A 26,677-nucleotide genomic window follows, 5' to 3' on the forward strand; every position below is an offset into this window, starting at 1 on the left:
TAGAGCGTTGTCGAGAGACAACCGGAATGGTTTGGAAACACATGATAGAGGTGGAAAAGAGAGGACAGAAAATGAGAGTGTGTGCAGGGAAGGGCAAAAATATACTTAAGTGCCTTGGCGATTTCGTTGCTCGGTGAAGTCGCGCAGCTAAAGTCGCAGGTCTTTACATTCGTTGGGCTTCACACGAGGAGGCCTGAACGCTTCCGCTGATGCTTCCGCGTCAGCGCACAGACATCAGATAAATCCACAGTCTAAGACACGAAAGTGAAAACAGCTGTGGCTGCCTTCTAATTAGCACAGCCAATAGTCTATAGCAGGGCAATTCCTCCACTAACTAACATTAAAAAAGCAATCAACTACCCCTTTAAGTGCTCGCTAAACACTTTATAAATTTCTGTGTTTTTGTGTGTTTTGGAAAGCTGTTCGGCAATGTGTTCGTCTGACCAAATTTCAATTAAACATTTCACTTCTTCCCTGCTCCAAGTTAGCCCACGGTTAATTTTGGGAGCCATTAGCAATAAACAACAACATTACACACTAACTAACATTAAAAAAGCAATCAACTACCCCTTTAAGTGCTCGCTAAACACTTTATAAATTTCTGTGTTTTTGTGTGTTTTGGAAAGCTGTTCGGCAATGTGTTCGTCTGACCAAATTTCAATTAAACATTTCACTTCTTCCCTGCTCCAAGTTAGCCCACGGTTAATTTTGGGAGCCATTAGCAATACAATCCCTGCTGCTTCACGCAACTTTACGTAAGTACCCATCATACATTGTGATACAGCCTGGTTCATTGGGTTGGATTGCTTTCACGCTTATAGTGAACCGCTCCAGAGTTTGTTTGCAATCGGGCCAAGACCACCTCGTTCAGGCGGTCTCGGAGCATTGTTTTGGTGCAGATCAGAGCGCAATTGCCATGTTCACATATGCCTAAATTAACTGAACCAAGGGAGAAAACGCACCAGGTTCTGAAACAAACACTCAGGTGTGAAAACACCCTTATTTTAATTATATTCTAATGGGCCGATTTGTGACATTACAATACAAAACATTGCTGTAGTCCAAATGAGCTGTTCGTTGTAGTTCTTGAAAAGGGATTTTTAAAAAAACGAAATATCTCCCTTTGGAGTGGACTTTGAGATTTGTAACTTTTTAGATATTTTTAATGCCCAAACATACACACTACACACTGACTAAAATTCAAAAAGTGAAAAAAACATAATAGGACCCCTTTAATATTTAAATTTAAAAATGTAAATTTATATATAACTTTTTTTCATCTAATGCTCATTTTTTAGGCTTTCTACCACTGCTATATGAATGCTACCACTGCTATATGTAATTAGGCCCTTTAGCACCGTGGCACACTGAAAGTTCTCTCTCTGGTGCTAACAATGGTGCTAATATTTAGAGTTCATGAGCTGAATATGTCAACCAGAATGATTTGAGACCAGAATCCCGATGACCACTGCTACTTATATCAGTTTCTAAATAAAGATGTTTAAAAAAATAATAATAATAAATTTCAGCAAGGATGCATTAAATTGATTGAACTTTTAAGAAACAAAATAGTTTTCAACTGTGTGCTCATGTATGCAAGAAAATGAGGAAATGTGGTCTGAAGCAGAACCAAGCCATGAAGGTGTGTCAAATCCTGCACGTGCGTTAATGTAGTGAAGATTAGCTTGTGAGGAGGCTTTGTGGAGGTCACTCTGGGAGTGTTACATCGTATTAGCTCTAACGCTGTGAAGTGCCCAGCACAGACCTGAGCTGTTTTAACAGAGCAAATCCTTGTCCCCCGCCTGCTGAGTGCTGTCAATACTGACCTAAAGCACTTTCTCAAACAACTATGTGAGAAATTAGTGCAACGAGAGATTCAGATGTTCCATTACTCAACTGCAACGTGCAACTTTAAGGGCACTTGTCTGTGTTTTATGGATGCATTTTAAACAGTCTCTATGGCAACAAATCAAGTATAATGGGAACACAGAATGATCTTGGATAGAGCTTTACCGAGCAGACCGCTGTAACCGAACCCGACCAGGGTTTAAACTTTAAAGGCTGAATGACTGACAGCCACAGCGGAGAAAAGAGTTTGTGTGAACTATAATGTAAGCCAGGACTTAAATATTCATATGTAGCTCACATTAAGCTATCGTATGGCTTCAGAAGTAACACAGAATAATTCGCACAATCGAGAAGAGAAAAAAAAAATCTCAGATTTGGATCGGTTCTCTCTTACCGATACCCGATCCGAGAAAAATGGCCCTATCGGAGCCGATACCCGATATGAATATCGGATCGGCGCATCCCTAAAAAAAACAACAAACAAAAAAGTGCATGTGATATTAACAGACGAACTACGCTCATATTTATAATTCCAAACAATCAGTAAGCGACAGGTGATGGGAAACGCTGTTTTGTACTCATTTATTGACGAGACGTCTGCGGTGGGGCCAACTGAATGCGCTGCTTCTCTGCTGCTCACTGCACAGAACAGACGCCGAGAGAGGCGACACTTCTCCGGGAAAGTCAGACCTCAAAATCTTCCAACTGAACCATAGCTAAGGTTTATCCAAAGAAGTCGCTAGGTTTGTCAGTATGAATATTCTATGGAAAAAAACCCGCTAAAAGGGTCTGAAAGTTGCTAAATCTAGTGCTAAAACCGGTATTCGGTATGAACCGGTATACTGCCCAGCACTAAGGGAATTTACAAAATATTTTCATGGAACATGATCTTCACTTAATATCCTAATGATTTTTGGCATAAAAGATCATTTTGACCCATACAATGTTTTTTTGGCTATTGCTAAAAATATACCCCAGCGACTTAAGACTGGTTTTGTGGTCCAGGGTCACAATTTATGAATTATTTCAGAAAGGAAATATTTTATAGCTGAATGTTTTTTTTTTTTAGACCTGGGATTCCCTAAATTAATAATATTTTCCAGTTTTCCCTGACCATAGGAACCCTGTATGGTTGTCTGAAACCAGTCAATATGTTATACATTTTAAGCAAGCCTAGACTAAATCATTTTCTGCTCTTATGTTTAGGCAAAATAACATGGTATGGAATTAAAATCAGGCTTCTGAAAGCAGCCTGCTTTTTACAGGTACCAACTGACATTTCAAAATGAACAACTAGTTGCACAGTGCAGATGTAATGTCATAAAAGGTCAGTGGTGAGGAGGGGCATCAGGTTCTATTGTTTAACCAGCTCTTTTTCTGTGTACTTTTCTCATTGAGCTAATATGAGCCAGTCCTTCTCTCTATCTGACCCTTTTCAGTGCGATGCCTGTGCACTGAGCTGAATGGCACATTCTTTAGGGGAAGCAAGTTAGATAAGGGGGTAAACATTTCTGTGGAGGTAATAATTAATATGAGATTGATGTCTGTCTTCACTGGGGTGCTGATATAAGGCCAAAAGAAAGAGAGTGCAGAGAAAGATCAACCCAAATCTACACAAGATATTGGAAATGGCATCTGCTGTTTTAGAAATAAACATCAATGAATAAATTATTAGACTTGGAGCTGGGCAGTAGTGCAGAAATAGTACAGCTTTATCAAACATATGATGTGAGAAATACAATCTGAAACAGTCTGATTTATGAAAACTGCATTGGATTTCTTAGAAAATTATTTTTTCTTTTTTTTTACATCAGAGTTTCACTGTACAATCAGTTTTGCTTTACTAGGTCATGACATCATTTTGGGTTATTATTAAAGGAATGCCCTGGGTTAAATGCAAGTTAAAGGGTTAGTTCACCCAAAAATGAAAATTAGGCTGTGTTTTACTCACCTCAGAGCCATCCTAGGTGTACATGACTTTCTTCTTTCAGATGAATCCAGTAAGAAAATGCAAAACAAGATGTTCACCTGAGAAAAACTTGCCGCCGCTGCTCTCTTGTCTTCCAGTCAATGCACATATATTTGATTTCCTCCTAATGCCGCTGAGGACAGATCCAAATTACCCATCAGCAGTTAAACATCTCTTCCTTCACTCCCACGGACCTGCTGCCAGACTACGGCCAGGAAAACCCCTGGGAATGTCTCTGGTTACTCTCTCCTGCCACCGGTACACTGATCACCCCTCTCTCCCTTTTGTAAAGAAAGCACGTCTTTCTATGGTGGAGCCGGTGTGGAGAACCTGTTCTGCTTGTTCTGTGACAAATGTGAAGGACACCACTTGCGCCACAGGCAGTGATATTGAATGCTGCCAATGCGTAACCAACTAGCTGCCAGAATACAGTATAAGTGAAAATCGTTTGGTTTGCTTTAGGCCAAATAATGTTGTGATGGAGAAGTTCATTGCAGAATCTGGTCTCCAGTGGGAAACAAGTTGTGTTGTCATGCAATGTGTCTAAACAATAGGCTTAGTCTTGCAGGCTACATCAGGCAGTCTTGGCAAGCTCTCCACAGCATCAGATTACATCATGCTGGTGGGAGACACTTAAAAAAATGAGAGGCTTGTTCTACAGGAGAATTTTACAGAGAAAATGAGTCTGTTTCTTGTGGTATCCACGTGACGAGACCCATTTAGTTTGACAGATTTTTATTTTTGTATTGCTTAGCAGTATTCATAATCATTGACTATTGATTTATATTTATTATAGTTTTCTTTTTAGTTATATATTTGATTATTATACATTATTTATTATAGTTATTGATATATATATATATATATATATATCAGCTATTGATACTAAAGTGACAGTTAGCTATAGATATTTAACAGTTAAATATCTATCTATATACACATACTGTATGTATTGTATACACATATACACAGCTGGGCTCCAGACAAAAAAATCGTGTAAGGAGCCATTGGCTTCATATAAGAAAAAAACTTATTTTTAACTTGTTTTTTTTAGGTGCCACAGAATAAACGTGTGTTATTTATTTTATTATTATTATTTTTTTACATTTTAACATTTCAATCATACGGTCATGTGTTTATGTCTCATCTTTTCTAGAGTTTATCAGCATTTTAATCCATCTTGTAGATGACCTGGTAACTAAGGTTCACTTAAAGTGTGAACTAAAGCCTTTTACAACTTGAAATATACAGTCACAAAGAAGTGTTTATTACTCACAATCTGTACCAATATCATGGACCATAAGCATCACTTGGCCACTGAGTGTAGTTTGGGCTCCTCCTCAATGCATCCTTTAAATGTTGTCATACACTCTTAAAAGTAAAGGTGCTTCACGATGCCATAGAAGAACCTTTTTTGTCTAAATGGTTTCACAAAGAACCTTTAACATCTGAAGAACCTTTACATTTCACAAAAGGTTCGTGGCGAAAGAAGGTTCTTCAGATTATAAAAAATTGAGAAAGAGACGATTCTTTAAAGAACCTTTGACTGAATGGTTCTTTGTGGAACCAAAAATGCTTCTGTGAAGAACCTTTTAAGCACCTTTATTTTTAAGAATGAATGTCTTTCACACTTTCAGTCTGCTTTTCTTAATTAGTAAAATGCAATTTTATAGGAGGAGTTGAATCATAGACAACAGGTTAAGTAAAAATATGAATATGCAATAGCGCATAAATATAGCAAAATGCTCCTATAGTTCTTTTTCTAGCTGACTGATGAGCTTATGGACACAGAATGGTTATTCTGAGGTAAATGTATATTACGTGGCAATGTTTAAGCTTTATGCTACACGTTTACCGCAGTTTGAAACACTGAATGAGCTTTTACATTAGACATTTCAGTAAGTAGTAGCTGTAGGCTCTCTTATAAAATAGCCTACCCTTTTATGTTAATTCATGTTCATTATGTACTATAGTAGTAAAGAGAAAGATATAATGGGTTCACTTGCCGCTTGAACTGAGGCGCTAAAGCGATCGCGCATTAAAGAAGAGGGTGCTCGCTGCAGAGCCAAATGGGAGGAGCTGGAGCTCTAGCTCCCCCTCGCTGGATGTAATGGGTGGAGCTAGACACCCAACCACTCCCTAACCATACCCCTTACCCTATCGCTAAACATAACTCCACCCATTAGTTCACACAGAGGTGGAGCTGGACATCCAGAGAGGGGGAGCTGGAGGTCATTTGGCTCTGCAGTGAGCAGTACTTGCATTAAAGAGCCGCATTAAACTGTACTTATTGTTTGAACTTCGTTATGAATTTGGCATAATTTTAAAGCTGATACTTTGTTTATTAAAAAGTAACAATGCTTTTTTGCGATTACTGGACGGCAAGTGTGCTTTAAATAATATGAACGCATTAACAGAACACAGCATATAGACTAAGATCTTGATAAGAAGAAGCCATATTAGTAATGATTAAAAACAAGAATTGTTAACGATATTGCCAATATCCACACAGCTGACATCTTTACCTGTTGCCATATTAGTAATGCCATGTCTATGATAAATTAATACTGATAATAGTAGTAACTGTGCTAATTTTCATAATATATTATTTGTAATGTGTTATACAGTACACTCACACACACACACACACACATATATATATATATATATATATATATATATATATATATATATATATATATTTGGCTTTACTCTCAGTATTTCTTTTTAAAACAACAAATTTCACAAATTTTATATATTTATGTAGATTCACAATGCATCTTTATATTGTTTCACTCTAATGATATTTGTGCCAAAAGCTGAAACAATACAATAAGTATTGGTATATTGGTTATCTAACACTTCAAACAAAAGAATCTGGTATCGGTTGATACATTATCAGTCAATCTCTTCACATGATCATGAAGGGAACTTGTTACAGGTAAAGGGCCAGTCTCACCTCTGGAATGCCTCAGCTGACTTTTATGGTACACTTTAACCGAAGTACAGTACGTCATTGGCCAGGGATCAAGCAGACAAACACATTCTTTCTGGGAGGGAGATTTTTTGGAAAGGCCATATTTACATATGGGTTATTTCACTTGCAGGCTGGCAGAGAGATCAAACAGAAAAAATAAATAGCTACTGAAGGACGAAGCAGACTTTATAATGAGTGCCCCAGTCATGTTTCTTAAATACAGTGTTGCATATTCTCTTCCCTTCAGGCAAGTCAGTCTAGAAGAATCCATAAGTTCAACCATCGCCTATTATCGAAGCCTGCTCACAGTTATCTATCTGACTTCAGATGAGAAACAACTAACTGAGCCGGGCCTGTTTCCTCAACCTCTGTGATTATTTTTCATTGTGAGTGGAAAAACACTCTACCCAAACCAACACTACTTTTTCTATAGTAGCAGCATGTTCAGAAAAAAATAAAATATACACAACCCTGTACATTTCTGGAGAGCAGCCATTATCCAGCTATAAAAAGAAACAATAAGTACAAGAGCTGGATCCTCTTCTATACTGCAGCCCAAAAGACCTTCAGAGAAAAAACGCAATCTGATTTCCAGGTAGTTTTGAATTACAACCTGTTTAATGCTATGAGAAATATGTGAGTGAGGGAAACAAAGTGCTGTAATTGATACCATTCTGTTGCTTATGATTTGCTGTAAATTTGATAAGGAGGAAATGAACCCATGTCAACTAAGGGTCACACAAATTATTACTTCCTGATTGGTGTAGACATTTCATCCAAAACAACATGGAACATGCTTATTGCAGTGAAAGTCCCCCTGGAGTAACCTAGGGTTAAATGATTTGCATTTTTATATATTTGTATTTTTAGAAGTACTCTGAAAAAAAATTTGGTGTAGCAACTATTTTAATTCGGAAACTGCTAGTAAATTTCACAAACAGTTACAAAGAAACTTCTAGTAACACTGAATCAAACATTTTGAAGTAGAAAATCTGAAATAGTATTTTCTTGCGAAACGTATTCCAGTTTTTTAAATCACACGTAGATTTAAAATATTGACAGCCTTGGTAGTTGTATTTTTAAGTAATGTTTTAGGTATAACAATTAATTCAAATTATAACAAATTATTTTGAGAGTCACCTGTACTTTCTATTAGCAACCTAGAGCATTAGTTGCCTTGCCTACCTCATTATGTCAATCCACCAGCCACAAAAAAAAAACGAAATTCTTCATTCTGTTCAATACACAATAGACCCACATACAAATGTTCCTAACGCAAACCTGATATAAACATTGGCTGTCAAGACTATTTTACACCATTTTTTTGCCATCAAAATTGAACAAAACCTCTAAGAAAGAAATGTTAAAGAAACAGTCCGATTCTCTAAGCAGTAGACTGCTAGACATGATAGTGCCACTACAGGAAATGTTTTATACTCTCAGCGAAACCAAAAGATTGCTGTGGAACCACTTTGCAAGAGCACAATCAGCACTTGGTTTGTTTAGTATGATATCAAAAGAATCACATGAATCAGCACACAGCTACAGTACGTGCTTGAAGGCAAACACAGTCCAGAATGACTTCTGGAAATTTAAATGACGTCCTGATTATTTGCAGGATAAGAGCTTCTATTTGTTCTCCAACATCACAAATCTTTAATTACAACGACAGACGCGTCTCTCAACGGATAAAAGGATCTGAAGGCAAAAGGAGAATCTGAGTGGTGAGTGTGAGCGCGTGTGATGTTGTCCTGAGAAAGAAAGCTGACTAATCCTAATCCTACACCAGACTTTCTATGCAGTGTCAGAAAGGGGTTTGTGGGACAGAGGGCCAGCAAGCAGAGGTGAAGAAGAGGAGCAGGATGATTATAGCGATTAGCTAGTCTTCCCTGGGTTAAAAGCCCACTGTGTTCACTAAGGTCCTGTGGCTAGGGTATCTACAGTTATGGGATGTAGTTATGAGCAACCTGAAATACCCTGATGGGGAAGCTACTAAGAAAATGTTGCTATTTGTAATTTAAAGTAATTATTTATTTGTTTTTTAGTTTAATATTTTATTTAATTGTTAATTTATACTATTTATACTAATAGTATTTATACTACAGCCCCATATTGAATGCTTGAATCTGATTGGCTGATGAACGTTCTAAGGTGTGCAGTTATTTTCAGGGAAACGCACGGCTAAAGTTGTTCCAGGCAGGTCTTGACCGCATTACATGTCCATATCAATTTGCCAAATGATTTTAATTATTTCAAAGGTCCTTACAGCCTACAACAGCAAAAGAACCAAAACCAACAACAACAACTAGGAAGCAAATAAATATAGTAAATAATATGATAATTATTTGATGATATATGATGATGATTTATTATTATAAATAATTTTATAATAAGATAAAAAGAAATATGATTATTTCCATGTTTTTGCCACAAAATTATGTTTATGCACAGAAAGAACATACTCTCTTCCTCCCACTCTCTCTCCAATACAAATGCGCACACACACACACACACACACACACACAAACATACATGTACACAGAAACGTGTTGTCAGCGCTGTTCTGACAATTTTATCAGTAAATAGTTTAGCAACCTAAAAGCTACATGTTATATCTCACTAATAACTGCGCTGTTCTTGAAGCAGATGAACTTGCTGCCGAACACTGTTGAGAGACGCACAGACTCAGGTGATTCACACATGCTTAATCTCTCTTTCTCTCTCTCTCTCTCTCTCATAACTGTATTATTAACTGCAGTAGTCTGCTATCAATGGCTGTTATCAAGCCTCTGTTACTAGGTCTAAAATGACGTTTGGAATTAGCAACGGAGGCGTGGGATGAGATGCGTAAGAAATTAATCCTATGCCCAAGGGTGAAATGAATCCTATGCTCAAGGTTTTAATAATGGCTGTCTTGAAATACAACATCTGAACAATGTTGTGAGGTGTGGTAACCATAGTATAAGTGGAATAATTGACTCCAGGCCATTGGATTATTAGAAAATGATGCACACCTGAGGTGTAACTGCCACTATTCGCAGTTTCGCACCATGGGCACATCACCACCTCAGGTGTGCATCCTTTTCAAATAATTCAATGGCCCGTCATCAATCATTTCTTATTTATTTCTTCACTTACTAAAGACAACTGGCAAAAAGTAGCTAACTACATTCCAGCTACTTTTTCTGGCACAAAAACAAGGAAGGCATGTGAATTAATGACTGACAACTTGAACAGATATTTATATGTTTGTGCCACAAAAATATTTATGTGCATAGAAAGAACATACTTACTCTCTCCCTCTCTCTCTCCAACAAATACGCACACACACACACACACACACACACACACACACAAACATACATGTACACAGAAACGTGTTGTCAGCGCTGTTCTGACAATTTTATCAGTAAATAGTTTAGCAACCTAAAAGCTACATGTTATATCTCACTAATAACTGCGCTGTTCTTGAAGCAGATGAACTTGCTGCCGAACACTGTTGAGAGACGCACAGACTCAGGTGATTCACACATGCTTAATCTCTCTTTCTCTCTCTCTCTCTCTCTCATAACTGTATTATTAAATGCAGTAGTCTGCTATCAATGGCTGTTATCAAGCCTCTGTTACTAGGTCTAAAATGACGTTTGGAATTAGCAACGGAGGCGTGGGATGAGATGCGTAAGAAATTAATCCTATGCCCAAGGGTGAAATGAATCCTATGCTCAAGGTTTTAATAATGGCTGTCTGGAAATACAACATCTGAACAATGTTGTGAGGTGTGGTAACCATAGTATAAGTGGAATAATTGACTCCAGGCCATTGGATTATTAGAAAATGATGCACACCTGAGGTGTAACTGCCACTATTCGCAGTTTCGCACCATGGGCACATCACCACCTCAGGTGTGCATCCTTTTCAAATAATTCAATGGCCCGTCATCAATCATTTCTTATTTATTTCTTCACTTACTAAAGACAACTGGCAAAAAGTAGCTAACTACATTCCAGCTACTTTTTCTGGCACAAAAACAAGGAAGGCATGTGAATTAATGACTGACAACTTGAACAGATAAACTTGAACAGAAACAATACTAGAATACACCCTAATGTATGGAAATAAACACTGCACTACATCGCTAAAGGTAGCTTGATTCTGGATAAGCTACAGTATTTTAAACACATTGTCACTACTGAAATCTGTTGAATATTTTCCAACACTGCTAATGACTTGAGCAAAAGTTTGAAAAAGTTTCCAGGTTTCAGATACTCAAAGCAGGTATTAAGTGGCCTATAAAAAATACAGGGATACAGGATAGAAACAATAACAGGTGAAGTGATTGCATGCTAATGCATGGTTAAGTTGCTGAGCCAAAGCCCTGCAGGGACCAGCTTTAAAGGTGTAGTTTCTGATAACTTTGAATGATGCCTTCCGTGCCACACACCTGCTCTCTTGATGCTTACACCAAATTAGCATTACTCACTGTTGGTTTGTGTCTCTTTTGCAAGTTAATAAATTATATATTACTGTTATAATACTGTTCAAAAGTTTGAGGTCGGTAAGTCTCTTATGGAAGTCTCTTCTACTGCTAGTCTCATCTGACAGTTGTCGTGCACGTTTTCTGCAAGGTCACAACCAAACAGAACAGTTGAAAACCCTAAAAATAAAGCCAATCTGTTGCTCAGATTGCATGTGCACTGAACATTCAGTGAACTGCACAAAAAAGAATTTGTCAGCCATTCAACTGCCTGGTCTAAAAGCCACCCTAAGTGTGGTTTCATGTTGTTAGACACCCCATTTGTGCATTCTGTGCAACTGAAAGGAGATGTGAGACCCGCGGAGGAGCTTCATGCCCTCTGACCAGCTCCACTTGAGAGCCACTCCCACAATGGGCAGTGACTCCATAGGTCAGGGGTCCTGTTTTGGCCCCAGGTTTCCAAGGTTACTGCCTAGTGGAGAAGAACGCTACTCAGTTCCCCTTTGTCCCTAAAATCAGGGCATCAAAAGCAGAGCAGAGCTGGAGTCTAGAATAAGGACTCCCACCCAGACACTTCACAACAGTCTCCTGCAAATACATGTACACACTGTGCAGAGTGAGTGAGATGGGCGTCCGAGTGCTCTGTGACCGCCAAAGCAGATGACATGAACAGGCAGGCTGCACTCCAACTATGCAAATGGCCTTTTTATGGTTTGTTGCCACCTATTAAGTGCTGAGAAAACTTCTTAGTGAGCTTACTTTAATGGAACTGACCTGTCAGGAATGCAATACAATTGTTTTTCAAACAAGAGCGCACTAATCTTTATGCACATACAATCACTGAGAAGATAACAACATACTACCATGACTATAAAGAGAAAATAACTGAAAAAAACCCATGCATATATATATATATAACATATGTAAGTGTTCTTACATACGCATGTATGTGAAATTATTTTGCAGCTCTTCAGTGTATCAAACTGAAAGACACCTGTAAACTCAATTTCAGATGACATGCAGTAAAAATAAAGTTAAATAAATTAAAGTTGAGTGATGTGCATCGTTAAGCTTTGCTTACAGACAGATCAGACTTAATTCTATATGTGGCGGTCTAAATAGAGACACTGCAGCAAGTGCAAACAGACTGAAGTCACAGCAGACTCACCATTATTGCTCAATCACAGATGAGACTGACGTCTGGATCGCTAGAGATTTTTTTTTAGATTGTTTTAGAAGAAAACAATAGAGAGATATTCCTCGACGCCGATGGCGATCTGTAGAGACGCGGTGGAGATGATCTGATGACGGAGTGTTGCTCTTCGGTTTCCCTCTCTGAGATTTGAACTAATCTGCACTGGAGCGGCTTCAGTGATTTATCACAGCGACTCTACAGCGACACCTGGCGATTACATAGAGGAGCTGCTGGATGTCTGTTTCTTTCTTTCTTTCTTTCTTTCTTTCTTTCTTTCTGAAATATTTATTACTACATGATGTAAGATTGCGCTCACCAAGGCTGCATTTATTTAATCAAAAATACAGTAACAACAACTTTTTTAAAAATATTTTCTGAATATATTTTAATATGTAATTTATTCCTGTAATAGTGAAGCTGCATTTTTAGCAGCCATTACACCAGTCTTCAGGTTTTATGGAAACGGGGATATATGTTTTTTCAGGATTTTTTGATAAAGTTCAAAATGTATGTGAAAGAGAAATTTTGTAATGTATTTACACTTTTGTTTTAATCAATTTAGTGCATCCTTGCTGGAGAAAAGAATGAATTTCTTTAAAAAAAAAAATTACAAAAAATCTTACTGCCCCCAAACCTATGAAAGGTATAACATGTAGTAATATTTAGTATAATATGTATAGTAGACCTAGTATGGTGAACTCTCCTTCATTTCTACTGTTTATCTGGAAGTAATTTGGAGCACAAAACCTGAAGCTGTGCTGTGCAAGAGCTGCATCCGCTTTATAAAAATGTTTATACAGATAACATATTTCCAATGGGAACTAACAGAATAGAATGAACAAAGAGGTGTATGACATCCGGTTGTTATAATTATTCACAGAACTCTTACGAAATCAGATGCATCTAGACACAGACTCCTATCTGGCCCCCAGACCTCCTTCTACTGAGTAAGACTGACAGTACCCTGTCATTACCGCTCCACTCCACTAATACTGTGATGACTGTAGCTTCTGGGCACACACCTGAGTGCACTGCATACTTCCTGCCCTTTGAGGATAGAGGAGAGGCATTCTGAATGGTTTCGTTTTAGGAACAGTAAATGAGTGAAAAGAAATTAGCTTCTGGAGAAGCATTAAGACCTTTTAACCCTTAGAGCCCCACTGTATGTGTTCAAAGGAGTAGTTCACCCAAAAAATATAAAAATTTGCTGAAATGTTCTCACCCTCAGGCCATCAACGATGTAGATGAGTTTGTTTCTTCATCAGACGAGATTTTGACAAAATAGCATTACATCATTTGCTCACCAATGGATCCACTGCAGTGCATGGGTGCCATCAGAATGAGAGTAAAAATAGCTGGGAAAAAACCCTTCACAATAATAAACAAGTAATTCACACGACTCCAGTCTATCAACTAACGTCATCTGAAGTGACAAGCTGCATGTTTGTAAGAAACAAATTCATTTAATCATATGCATAAAACCAATTTCTAATACATTATGAATGTCAATACTTGAGGGTTAATGCAGTGTAATGGCTGAGGTTTTTGTAATATGAACACATTGCTCTTGTTTTTTTCCACATCTTTCCTGTGCTTTCAATAGCACAAATATGTCGCCCCCTGTTGGTAATGTTAAAGCTGTGGTATTTCTGGTATTCAGTGGGTGTCATAAACACTTTGGCTTTATTGATCATAACAGCAGTAGTTTAAATTGCTATAAAGAACACAGAAAACAGAAGCTGGCATGAAAATACTGTTTTATTGCATATTATGAAAAAATAGCATGTAGGTACAGAATTTAAAACTGCACAATATTAGAAATGTATTAATAGCCTATAGTAACATGTTGTTACAGAGACTAAAAGACAGATACATAACCCTCTTTCCATTTTTGTTTATCCATTTATGCCAGCATTTCTATAGTTGCATATTTGATTGTCATATTTAAATTTCGTCTGCTCAAATGACATTTATATTCTCACATATACTGTTTACAATCCCCTTTCTTGTTGTAGGGGTCAGTAAAACAATGGGAATGCACATACTACCTAATCTACACTCTTAAAAATAAAGGTGCTTCACGATGCCATAGAAGAACCTTTTGGTCTAAATGGTTCCATAAAGAACCTTTAACATCTGAAGAACCTTTCTGTTTCACAAAAGGTTCTTTGTGGCGAAATAAGGTTCTTCAGATTACAAAAACGCAAGAAAGAGATGGTTCTTTAAAGAACCTTTGACTGAATGGTTCTTTGTGGAACCAAAAATGGTTCTTCTATGGCGTCGCTTGAAGAACCTTTTGATGCACCTTTATTTTTAAGAGTGTAAGCACTATTTACACTTTGCTCTGTTCCACCTGACTTGTGTCTTCTCAAAAGGGGAAAAAATAGTGTTCTGTGAGGATCGTTCTGGTTATTGTACAGTCATTTAGCATGTTATAGCTAAGAATATCTGACTGGCATGATCCAGGTTTTCAGGTTTCTATAGGATTTCTCTAAAGGACTTCATCATGGCTTCTTAGGCTTGGTGGTGGTCCGTGCTGACTGCACTTTGACAGTGGTTGATGCAGACCTTGAACCCTCTAGGTTTTGAGCTGTGCAGGTGTATGTTCCTTGGTCAACCTCTCTGACCTCATCCACCAGCAGTATTATCTGAGTTCGGTGTCGGTTCTGCCCGTCCACTTGCACTGTCTGCACACTGTCCTGGGTGTACAGCGGGCGCCCAATCTGATAATGAAAAATAAAAATAATCTTAAAAAACTAATTTTTAAATAATATATAATTTGTAATTTATTTTAATATAATTAACATTTAATTTTATATATATATATATATATATATATATATATATATATAGTATAATATATTATACAGAAATGTATAATATATATACATTTCTGTGTTCTTTATATATATAATTTTTTATATTGTATGATGTAAATATGTTGACCCTCAAAGCCTACTGTATTATATTTGATTATAGAAATTCTCTAAATTAGGACTTGGTACACATTTTTGTATTAATAAAATAAATGTAACACTAACTTTTATATCGTTAGTAATATTCTAAGATTAACACAGTCTGAAGCAACTTAGGTTTATTGGTTATCCATACATCATTTTTTGTATGTTTCGTGTTAAAATGTGAGTATCAAATATGATACATCAAGCTTTTGAGGAGTGTTATTTGTCCATCATCTCTCGATCATCACTGTATTGCATTACAGTATATACGTTGCTTTCAACAATAAAAACGACTTTGATCATAAAACTAAGCATTTAAATATCCTCTTGCATATTAAGATCTCTTTGATTTACATATTACAAGTTATCAGAATTTCATCTTACTTTTTGGACATATAAATATTAGAAACTGCACCAGGTTGCTTATTATTGCTCAGTTTGGCCCTCTGAATAAAATCAAGGTTTTTCTCTTCTTTCTTTTAGATTGAGTCTAAAACTGCTCTATTTCAACAAAATTTTCATATGTCACTGTTATTTCATATGTCAGGGTTTATAGGTTTAATGCTAGTTCCATTTAAAAACCTTTTTAAATACAAACAAAATTTTAAATGTGCTTAAATATTGTGAGGTTGTATGTCTTATTTCGTGTACCCTCTGGTCTAACCTTTTGTCCAGGATATTCCCAGGTAAAGTCCACCACCACGTCCTGCTCTCCTATCACAGTGCATGTCACCTGAAGATTCTTTCCCACTGCCACAGTGTCAAAGGAGGTCTGGATCGCAGGGAACGGAGGGGCGGCTGGATCTACCAGGGTAGACATTCTAAAATCATTTCTGAAATTTGGTCACATTCTTGTGTGCTTTCAGTTTACTGTCGTGTGCTAACTTCAGAGGAAATACTTACAGTTGACATAGATGAGCATGTATGTGGTTGAGCTCTGGCGAAGGTTCCCCAGGCTTGCCACACAGTGCAGAGATCCAGCATGATACTGCTTCGGTCTGTGGATGGTGAAACCCTTCTTGACGTCAAAGGAGATTTCTAGTCCATCCACCTTCACCTCCAATGGAGGAAATTCCCGGTGTAAAGTCACCTTTGCTTGCGGAGACGTCACCTGACAGGGCAGGACGGTGGGCCAGTTAGTGCGAAGCTGAATGACCTTGTAATAGTCAACAGAAGGTACAAACAACTCCTGAGGGTCTAAGAGAGAAATGTCAATGGGCAATCGTCATTTCTGTGTTTAAATTGGAATTAAAATTGTGATAGTATAAGTATGTAAAGAATTAAGTACAGTCAGACAGTCATTACTGCAAAATAATTAGTGAATTGCAGAGATATTGCATTTCCAAACATCATTTCTCTGAATTCAGCACTGCAACATTGACATTGCAGTTTTTTACATTCAGATACAGAGTCTCGACATAGATATGTAGGGCTAATGTTATTCTTTACTACTTCATTTTAGATGTAGAATTTTCTTGTTACTTAAAGAATACTTGTATAATTTGCACACTGTTCATCACATTCAGTGTTGGGAAGGTTACTTTGGAAAAGTAATGGGTTACAGATAGGCCTTTCACAATAATCAATATATCGACTTATCGCGCAAACATGACCTCAATAATTTTTGGTGACGCAATATATTGCTCATTATATTTACTTAAAAATGAATGTCACCATGTTTTGTACATTCCACTTGTGCCTTTGTGTTTTGCATCTTCTCTTACATAACGTGGTGTAGTCATGAGGTGCTAGTTCAAATTTAAAAAATGCTTCTACAAAAAAAGTTTCATATGCAGATATGGCCTTGTTTAGGGATCTGTGCCTTTGTGCATACGGACATTTGACTAATAAGAAGTGACTGTGTTTTTCAGCAATAGTGTGCACCCTTAATTTACAGAGAAAAGATGGTCAGGGAAAAATCTGATGGAAAAATCTCCAGACAACTTCTTTGTGCATTTTTCTTTTTTTCTACTTGTTACTTTGCACTATTTATTCAGGTTTTTTAGGGTATCTAATATTTTGATACTTAATTTCCATGTTCTAAATATTCTTAAAAATTAAATGTTTGTTGTCATTTGGAAGTGTGTAGGACTTCTTGCATTATTTAATCTGTTACATTATGATTATGTATTCAGTGGGATAAAATGGTCTTTAAAATGACAATAATATCGCTTATCGCAATTATTTCTGGGGAAATATATCGCACAACAAAAAGTTGTTATCGTGACAGGCCTAGTTACAGATTACAAGTTATCATATTTAAAATGTAATAGTAGTGTAACTATTTTAATTACTTTATTAAAGTAATGTAACTGATTACATTTGATTACTTTTCTAAATTTTTAACAAATGTTTTCAAATGTTAATCATTTTCAAACACTTAAAGCAGGCAGGGTTAACCTTCCAGTGGCACTCAACACTGATTACTGTCAGACTTTCAGAATCCTTCTTCATTTGAATTAAGATTAAAATAACTTAATTTTGAAGCACAGCCACCACAAAATCAGACTTTAGCAGCTGTTTAATTTGAGATCATTCTTTAATTATAGATTTAAAATCATAAGATATAGTTTAGCTATGATACTGTTTTTAAAATCAAAATCTTTGTATCGCTCTGACAGGAAACTGGCATCTAACAATGCTTTGGGGAAAAAAACAGTTAATGTAAAAAAAATAAAACATATACATAAACCCAAATTTTCAAATTTCGTCGTAAACTCCTGAAACATTGGTGTCTCATATTTTAAAGCAGTCAATGCAATTTGGGAAAGAAATCAATCAAATCTGTATGTGTGTGTGAAAATATTCAGATGTAACCCCTTTTGTAATCTTTAACATTTTCATAAGTAACTGTAATTTAATTACACATTTTTCCCCCAGTAACTGTAACTAATTACAGTTACATTTATTTTGTAATTAAATTACGTAATTCCGTTACATGTAACTAGTTACTCCCCAACACTGATCACATTCAGTGTTCCCTGATCATTCTATTTACTCCCCAACACTGATCACATTCAGTGGTTCTCATTCTCATATTACCTGAGAAAAAGATGAAGACTTTGACTCCTTTATCATACTGTTTTCTGCAGTCTTTATCCTCACAGTACATGGGATAGCAGGTGAACTCCCCTGTATCTGCCGCTGTTGCGTTTGCCAAAATCAGTGTACCATAACGTTCATGCTGAACTGTCCTGAAAATACAGACAAAAAACAATTGATTATTTGAACTAAATGAATGCAATCTAATGCGATGACAGATTTAATGTCTCTATTAACTCATACCTGAGTCGTCCTTCATCATCCTCTTCTAGATATGCAGGAACAGCCCACTGGACAGGATTTCCTTTACACCTCAGCTCTAATGTATCACCTGCTTGGACAGTCAGCGTGTCCCCCACTTTCTGAAACCTTCCCTTGTTTACCACCTGAGTGAGGTAGGTCTGAGCTTCTTTAGGGGTGGTTTTCACTTTAGGTTTGGAAGCAGGAGTCTTTCCTGATCCCTTCCCAGACTTAGACTTGCCATTTGGTCTCTTCTCAGCTTTGGTCTTCGGGTCAGGTTCAACCTTTTGGCACATGCCTGTTTTGGCAGTGCACTCAGTAAGAATTACATGTATGCATTTGGCAGACACTTTTATTCAAAGTGACTTTGGACTGAATTTAAAGTAAATTTGATCAGTTCATGTAGTCCCTGAGAACTGAACCCATAAATCTGGGTTTCATGCAAAACAAAAACATTTTCTATGCAACTTTTGATAAATGTTTTACATGCATTGCATTAATACCTGCTTTGTACAGTCATATTGTTTTTCACTGTTTGTATTACTGAGAATCGCATCTACATAATGTACAATATGGCCTCATAAGAGATAAGATACTCACCGAACTGAATGATCAAATGAGAAACAAGAAGAGCAAATAGCACCACCCTCCACTTCATGGCAGAGAATATTCACAGCAACCACAAACAAACTTTAGTTCACTCAGGTATACCTTCCCAGGTCTTAAACATGCAGAGAAGGGAGAAATAGAAAGGTAGTGGGAGAGGAGGAACCAAGTGTGTAGAGTGAGAGGTCAGACGTTTACCAGAGTCGCATGAGCACCCTAAATTCCTTCGGTTACACTCAATGGTTCCTTTCTGTGTTCATTCTACCAATCAGGGTCTGAGGAGAGCTGACCATCCAACTGAAAAAGCAGCCAGTGTTTATTTAGCTGTAAAAACTCAGAGGGATCAGTCTAAGGTCTTCTCTGTGAAAACATTTGTCACAAGGCAATTTCTAATTACTGAAGAACGCATGGTAAATGTAAAATTGATCCACAAATATGTACATGACAGTGTTATGCATGATTAATATGTTCTACATTGTTACATTTACTTGAGTTATTTTTTCTGGTGCATAAAAACAATGGAGCTAAAAATTCTAAAGATACTAGTGGCCTATAAACTCATTGCCGGGTATTTGCTGTGGAATGACCCAGTTTTCTGAATTTCTGTTTGATTTAATGGTTCAGATCTGATTAGTGCGACACAGGTAGGATCTTGTGAATGGTACTATTGTTCTTTTGTGCCCTCACAGTTGAAAGTAAGATTAAAGTCCCTTAAGGGCACATCAGTTCGCTCAGCAACTCTGAGGAGCAACTACTTTCTAGTCATGCAAGTCCTGTATACTTAACCAAATCTTTTTTTCCAAGCTTACATTCTGTTACATAAATAAAAATAAAAAATGAACAATGTCATTGTCATAAATTCTGTTTGTTTAGCTCAAATCTTAATGCTTAACTAATATTTCAAATCTTGATACTTAACTTTTTTCCCCATTTGGTCCAGCTAGTGCACACTTACAGTATTTGGGACCTTTTTTTTTTACTTATTGAAGCATTTTCTCCCAACATAAAGTATCGTTCAAATGTTTGGATCAGTATGCTGCTTTTTATACTTTTATTCAGAAAGAATGCATTAAATTGATCAAAAGTGACAGTATAGACATTTGTAATGTTAGGAGTAGTTTCGGTAAAGACTGGAGTAATAGTTGCTGAAAATTCAGTTTTGCCATCACTGGAATAAATTGCATTTTAAAATATATTAAAATAGAAAACAAATATTTTAATTGTAATATGATTTCACAAAATCGCTGTTTTTACTGTATTTTTTGAACAAATAAATGCAGCCTTGATGAGCATAAGAGACTTCCTTCAAAAACGTTTTAACAATTTTACCGACCACAAACTTTTTAACAGTAGTGCGTAATTTAATAAACGATGTCATGGTCAACTTGAAGATTCAGAAATATTTATTTATTTATTATAAAAAGTATAAATTGACAGAGATGATTTCACTGCAAATATGATAAAAACTCTAGTTTAAAAAACACAAAAACCTAGAAAGAGCTTCTTGCTGAACTGGCATCTACTTGAGAGATATGACTGGTGCAAAGGATTTTTCTGTAGGTCATCAATTTATTTGGATCCTTCTTTATCAGATTTGGTTTCAATGGTTTCAATGGTGACCTGACTGCTGAGTAACCTTTGCCTCTGGATGCTGTTCCTCACTCCATATCCAAAGTAGATAAGGAATCCTGAACAGAAAAAAGACACACATTTACACTTTTTTTTTTAAATATAGGTTAATCTTTCAACAACATTTCATATTTTGCATTGCATACCCCCTGCCATCCACACAGCATAACGAATCCATGTGTCTCCTCCCAGTTGAACCATCAAGTAAATGTTGATGAACACACTCACCACAGGGAGTAAAGGCAAGAACGGTACCTGTGGTCACAGAAAATATGAGATATGAATCATTTTTATTTTTTATTAATATTTTTACTTTATAAAATAAGGTGCTATTGTATTGTATTGTTTTGCATTGTATTGCATTGTAAAAGTCCTGTGCTCACCATGAAGGAGGCTTTGGTTGGGTTTTGGGGTTGCCTCCAGATAATGAAGACCGTGAGTAACATTATGATCAGGATCACAGTTACACTCACAACACTCCAGATCTCCAGAAACAACAAAGATCTGATAGCTTTGCTCATCAGCAGTGACAGAATAAGCACCAACACAACTGCAAAATCAAAAGATATGAAAGAAATTTGCTGATATTGCTATATAATGCTCCAAGTGGTCATATTTTTCGGTATTTCTGTGGAAGGTTTTCTGCATACCAAGAAAAACTGTGCATGTTGTAACAGTGTTTGAAGTTTCATTGGTAGGGTATGAAGGGGGTTTCAAAAACCCAAACGTCGAAGTTGTGGGTGTGTGCAAATCACTTTCCTCTGAAGCAGTCTCTTGATACCTTGAAAGAAACTAGTTTTAGCTTCAAAGATTTGCATCATGGTGTTAGAAGGGAAGTGTGGAGCTGGGAATACAACCTTAGTATGAGAATACAAATAGCCACAAGTGTGTAGGAGAAGAGGGTTCCAATCGACATCATATCAACCAATGCCTTCAGGTCAAATAAAAGAGCCATTATTGCTGGAATAAAGCAGAACACATGATTTCCAGGGCTTTTGCATTTTGCACAAAAGCTGCAGATTATTCATCTTATAGAGAGAAAAAAGCTCTAGTCTTATGATTTGGCTTAGTCGGTCATATGTGAGAGATGAAAAAGAGATCCAAATTAATTGATCCAATATGTAGATAATTTTTTAACAATCTTGTTTAATACACTTACCTGCCACAGTGCCAGAGGATAGTGTGGCCACCACTGGACTCTGCCGTAAGCTGACTTTATACAATGATTTGAACATGAGTCCATCTCTGGCCATGGCAAACAGGACACGGGGCATTGGGAACATGGACCCCAAGAGACTGAAGATGAAATTAACTGTCTGTAACTGAACCAATACATAACAGAGATTCAGATCTCAATCTGTGACTCCTTTACCTTGTTGACAGAGCGCACAGGGACCCGACTGCCACAACGTACTTTGCAGCAGCCCAGCCAATGTAAGCAAAAGCCACAGGCAAAGGACTCTGAACACTGAGTCGGTAGTATGGCATCATCAAAGTGAGAGCAGCCGAAACGCCAAAGTACGCCAGGAAACAGATGAGCAGAGACACCACGATACCCACAGGTATAGACTTCTGAGGGTTCTTCACCTCCTCACCTGGCAAATCAGTTTAAAAGCATGACTAGAGATAATACACACTAAGTTTTAAAAGTTTGGGATGAGCAAAATGTTTTTTCATTTATATTTTCAGCAAGGATGCATTGAATTGATTAAAAGTGACAGTAAATCATTTTATATTGTTAGAAAATATTATAATTTCAAATAAATGCTTTTGATCTTTCTATTAATCAAAGAATCCTGGAAAAAGCGTTATATATTAATATTAAACATGATTTCAACATTGCTAATAATAAGGAATGTTTCTTGAGCACCAAATCAGCAAATTAGAATGATTTCTGAAGAGTCATGCGACACTGAACATTATTAATGTTTTCAGATTTACCTGTAGTTGCAATGCAGTCAAAGCCAACAAATGCATAGAAACATGTGGCTGCTCCTGCCAGTGTTCCTTCAAATCCAAATGGGAAAAATCCACCTACTCCATACCCAGTGGTGACATTGACGGTGGATGTTAGGTTTCTTAAAAATTAAAATAAAATAAAATAAATGGTTTTAGAAAAGAACTGAGGATATCTGAATTTGGAAAGGCACATTAGCACACTACTCCTACTATTTTTTCTATAATAGTAAAAATATGCTATTTGGTACAGAATATATAGATTTTGCATTTTTATCTATTTTGTGTAAAAATGTTTTGGCAAACTTATGTCAGTCCAATCAAGTAATGAGTCAAGAAAGACATTAAAATTGCAACTGATTTTATTTTCCCAAATGCAGTAGATTGTGTATTCTACTGAAATTTGCATACTGTGTATGCACAGTGTATGTTCTATACACTGCATCAAGTAGTATTCTATACTGAACATACACAGATCATTTTAATGTTTCTAGACTGAAAGGACTACACTGATTATTACTACACTGAAAATTCCAATAAATTATAAATGCAAATGTTCTTACTCATGCATTGCTGTTGCATTCAGGATGATGTCTTCAGTGATAAACCAGTTCTGTAGGTTTCCCTTGATGAAGCCAGCGATGATGACAAATACCAACACCAGTATATTAACACTTGTAAATATCTTGTTGACCGTGGTTGATTCTTTCACGCCATATGCAAGAAGACCTGTGAGAAAAATACAGTACATCGAGTCTAAGCCTTTGCCATAGATGCTAAATATAGAATAATGAACTAGACAGTGTATGATTAGTATAGTCAGATACCAGAGAGAATCATTATGAGACCAGCTGCAAAGAAGTCTGGGTAGGCTGCCAGGCCAGGCAGGTCCATGGCTGTGTATTTGCTAAAATAATTAGCCATCACATTTCCAATAAGATCATCGAATGTGCCACTCCATGCCCTGGCCACACTTGATGTGCCTAAACCAAGAGAAAGCTCTGTTAGTACTTGACTTTTGACTCTATCTATCTATCTATCTATCTATCTATCTATCTATCTATCTATCTATCTATCTAATCGCCATTAGGCTGAAATTGCATTTTCATAAGCCTATAATTTCTGCTTACCGATGACATAAGACAGTAGTAAATTCCATCCTGTGGTGAAGGCCCACACCTCTCCCACAGTCACGTAGCTGTACAGATAGGCAGAGCCGGTCTTAGGAACCCTTGCGCCAAATTCAGCGTAGCAGAGCCCAGCAAAGGTAGAAGCTAAAGCAGCAATGAAGAAGGAGATGATAATACTTGGTCCAGCCAGGGTCCGGGCCACCTCTCCAGAGAGCACGTAAACACCGGCCCCCAAGGTGCTGCCCACTCCCAAAGCCACTAGATCTAAAGTTGTAAGACAGCGACGAAAAATGGAGACCTCTCCCTCCGGTTCCAGGGGCTTTCTGCGGCACAGGCCCCACAGGAAAGACCGTATCGATTGCATTATTGGCTGTTAGAGATGAGTGAAAGTAAAATTTCAAATGTTTACTTTGAATTTAGCTTGTTTGTGAGGTTACAAATATATGAAAAGTTAAATATAAAAAAAGGTTAATGCTATATCCAAATTTTTTAAAGGAATTGTTTACTGAAATTTGCTGAAAATGTACTTAATCTCAGGCCATCCTAGATGTCGATTAGTTGTTTGTTTGGATTTGTTTCTTACAAACACACTTTTCTCTTCTCAAGTTAATTGATGGACTGGAGTCGTGTGGATTGCTTGTAGATTATTGTGATGTTTTTATCACTCTCATTCTGACGGCACCCATTCACTGCAGAGGATCCATTGGCGAGCAAGTGATGTAATGCTCAATTTCTTCAAATCTGTTCAGATGAAGAAACAAACTAATCTTGAATGGCGTAAGGGTGAGTAAATCTTCAGCAAATTTTAGTTTTTGGGTCAACTATTTCTTTTAACAAATGACATTTTTCTGCATTTTTTATTTAGCTAAATTACTTTTGTTTTATCATCATATCAAATGTCATTTTTAATATCATTTCCATGCTATTGTGTCATTTGACAACTAATCTGGATTATGCTCAAGTAATCGCCCTGAAAAATAATAGTTTTTAATCCTTTGCGTGTTGGTCATTTATTTGTCAAATAATTGTTCCTCCCATTTACCTTATCACAATGTCTTCATGTTTTCACAAGTGTACTGAGATGTTTTTCTTTGTTTCTTTCCTTTGAAAAAAAACAGATCTCTAATTTAAGAATGAACAGATCACTGATATCCATCACTAACCATCTTTGTGAGCCACAAATGATTTTTTTAAAATCAAATTAATTCAATAATTAAAAACATGGTGTAATGGATCCATTACTAAATAATTTCATTCAAGTAATTTTTTTTTCTTAAATCTTATTTTACAAGGCTTCATGTACATTAATCTTCTCATTGGTGTATTGGTTCATACAACAGAAATGATGCAGTCAGGTGTCCTCCACTTTCTACTGCATCACTTATCCTCTTCTGAACTCTAGACAGAAGCCTGTTCTGTGGCTCCATGAGAATAATGAAGAAGGATAGACAAAGCTGCCTTCATGACTTGGCAGTGGTCGGCTGGCACACGTTCTGTTTGTGTGGTGGCTTTCTAAAATCTGCCAACAGGAGATTTACTATGATGCTAATCCTGCCAGGAATCTACTGCTGCATACTGCTTTCTATAGCACTGATCATGTGTCATGCCAACAAGAACACACAGAACGTAGTGTTGCAAGTTGTACTATTCTACTCTAATAATTTTACTTTTTTATTGCAAATATTTTATGTAAGAAAGTGTTACTTGTTAAATTACATGCAGAAGGATTTGTCATATTTTCCTTATTAATTAATTAATTAATTAATTTTTGCATTTATTTACACCTGTTGTTGCACTGAAAATATGCACCGCACTGAATGCACTGATGGCAAAAAAAAAAAGCCAAACTTAAAATGTAATAACTATAATGATAAAATGTTACGACTATAATGACTAAATAGCTTGCAAAGACATTTCTTAATGCATCTAATTAGTAAGTGAATGTTTGTTTCTTTACCTTAATTGTGTCCAGAGAGGTTTGCGGTCTATATCTTCGTAATAACTGTCTAAATATATCCGTCCCTTTCACACCAATGAGGCCAAATGATTTTTCAACAATATATACAAGAGTGGACTGTTTGACCCACCCACTCAATGACATTAGCAACAAAGTAGCCTTTCTTTCCACATTTCTCACTGGCCCCATAATGTGCTCATAATTGCAGCCAAGGCACAGGGTGAGGATAAAATTCCATGTGAGAACCAAACAAAGATCTGTAATATTGCTGTGAGGTTATAATAGCTATCTATCTCAGCAAATACTTGCACGATAAAACAGAACATTGTTTTATACAAGAAAGAAATAGGACATTATTAATTATGAAACAATTTCAGCTTTGGTCAACAAGCATTTTGAGAAATTCACTTTCGATTCACTAGATGGCAGCCCAGCTTTGTAATACCTGGCTACTGACTATAAAGAGGGGCTTACATTCATGATTTATAGTGCAGAACGTTAACACATTTAATAATGCTTTTTGTGACTCCAGCAATTAAATCATGTTTTACCAATAACTGTAAAGTGTCGGACAATACCTAAATCATTCTATGAGTCTAATGAAATGAGACCGTATTTAGGGAGAAAGGTTTACTGTGAATGAGTAGTGGCTGTATCGGCCCCCTCTCCCTCCATTCTGCTCTACTATGCTGTT

At 36.7% G+C, this 26,677-nt stretch overlaps 3 protein-coding genes across 4 annotated transcripts in view; all 3 read right to left on the minus strand.

Annotated features, from left to right (window-relative positions):
• LOC107594882 (NEDD4-binding protein 3 homolog) overlaps positions 1–12,582 on the minus strand; it is a 33,807-nt gene extending 21,225 nt beyond the window's left edge. The window contains exon 1 of one of the 2 annotated variants that reach the window (XM_016285092.1): positions 12,437–12,582. The gene's annotated coding sequence lies outside the window, so the exon portion shown is untranslated. Of the gene's footprint in view, positions 1–3,876; positions 4,120–12,436 lie in introns of those variants that run through there. The other variant, XM_016285091.1, reaches the window with a different exon arrangement.
• Positions 12,583–14,791: 2,209 nt separating this feature from the next.
• On the minus strand, positions 14,792–18,869 carry LOC107594902 (platelet-derived growth factor receptor-like protein; the record flags this gene model as incomplete). The annotated part of the gene is made up of 5 exons (XM_016285115.1): positions 14,792–15,186; positions 16,088–16,227; positions 16,327–16,620; positions 18,466–18,617; positions 18,709–18,869. Coding segments are annotated over 5 exons (966 nt in total), but the record flags the coding sequence as incomplete, so codon positions are not given.
• Positions 18,870–20,792: 1,923 nt separating this feature from the next.
• On the minus strand, positions 20,793–26,051 carry LOC107594883 (cationic amino acid transporter 2-like). Its single transcript, XM_016285093.1, has 12 exons — positions 25,984–26,051; positions 24,027–24,396; positions 23,724–23,879; positions 23,460–23,625; positions 22,882–23,018; positions 22,313–22,535; positions 22,100–22,236; positions 21,798–21,900; positions 21,591–21,721; positions 21,324–21,490; positions 21,087–21,195; positions 20,793–20,999 (listed from the first exon to the last, which is right to left on the minus strand). Exons 2-12 carry the CDS (start codon positions 24,388–24,390, stop codon positions 20,881–20,883), a joined length of 1,812 nt encoding a protein of 603 aa, XP_016140579.1. The 5' UTR covers positions 24,391–24,396; positions 25,984–26,051; the 3' UTR covers positions 20,793–20,880.
• Positions 26,052–26,677: the final 626 nt, after the last annotated feature.

The sequence above is a fragment of the Sinocyclocheilus grahami genome, unplaced genomic scaffold (genome assembly GCF_001515645.1).
Source record: "Sinocyclocheilus grahami isolate Dianchi unplaced genomic scaffold, SAMN03320097.WGS_v1.1 scaffold192.1, whole genome shotgun sequence".
NCBI classification, from domain to species: Eukaryota; Metazoa; Chordata; class Actinopteri; order Cypriniformes; family Cyprinidae; genus Sinocyclocheilus; species Sinocyclocheilus grahami.

Bases quoted from the DNA above. Each gene is read 5' to 3' on its own strand.
- LOC107594883 (XM_016285093.1), bottom strand. From the start codon at position 24,390: ATGCAATCGATACGGTCTTTCCTGTGGGGCCTGTGCCGCAGAAAGCCC. The intron at 22,237-22,312 runs GTAAAGGAGTCA...TTTCATCTTCAG, and splicing joins CTGTGCGCTCTGTCAACAAG to TCTCTTGGGGTCCATGTTCC. The intron at 21,491-21,590 runs GTATGCAGAAAA...TTGATTTTGCAG, and splicing joins AACATGCACAGTTTTTCTTG to TTGTGTTGGTGCTTATTCTG.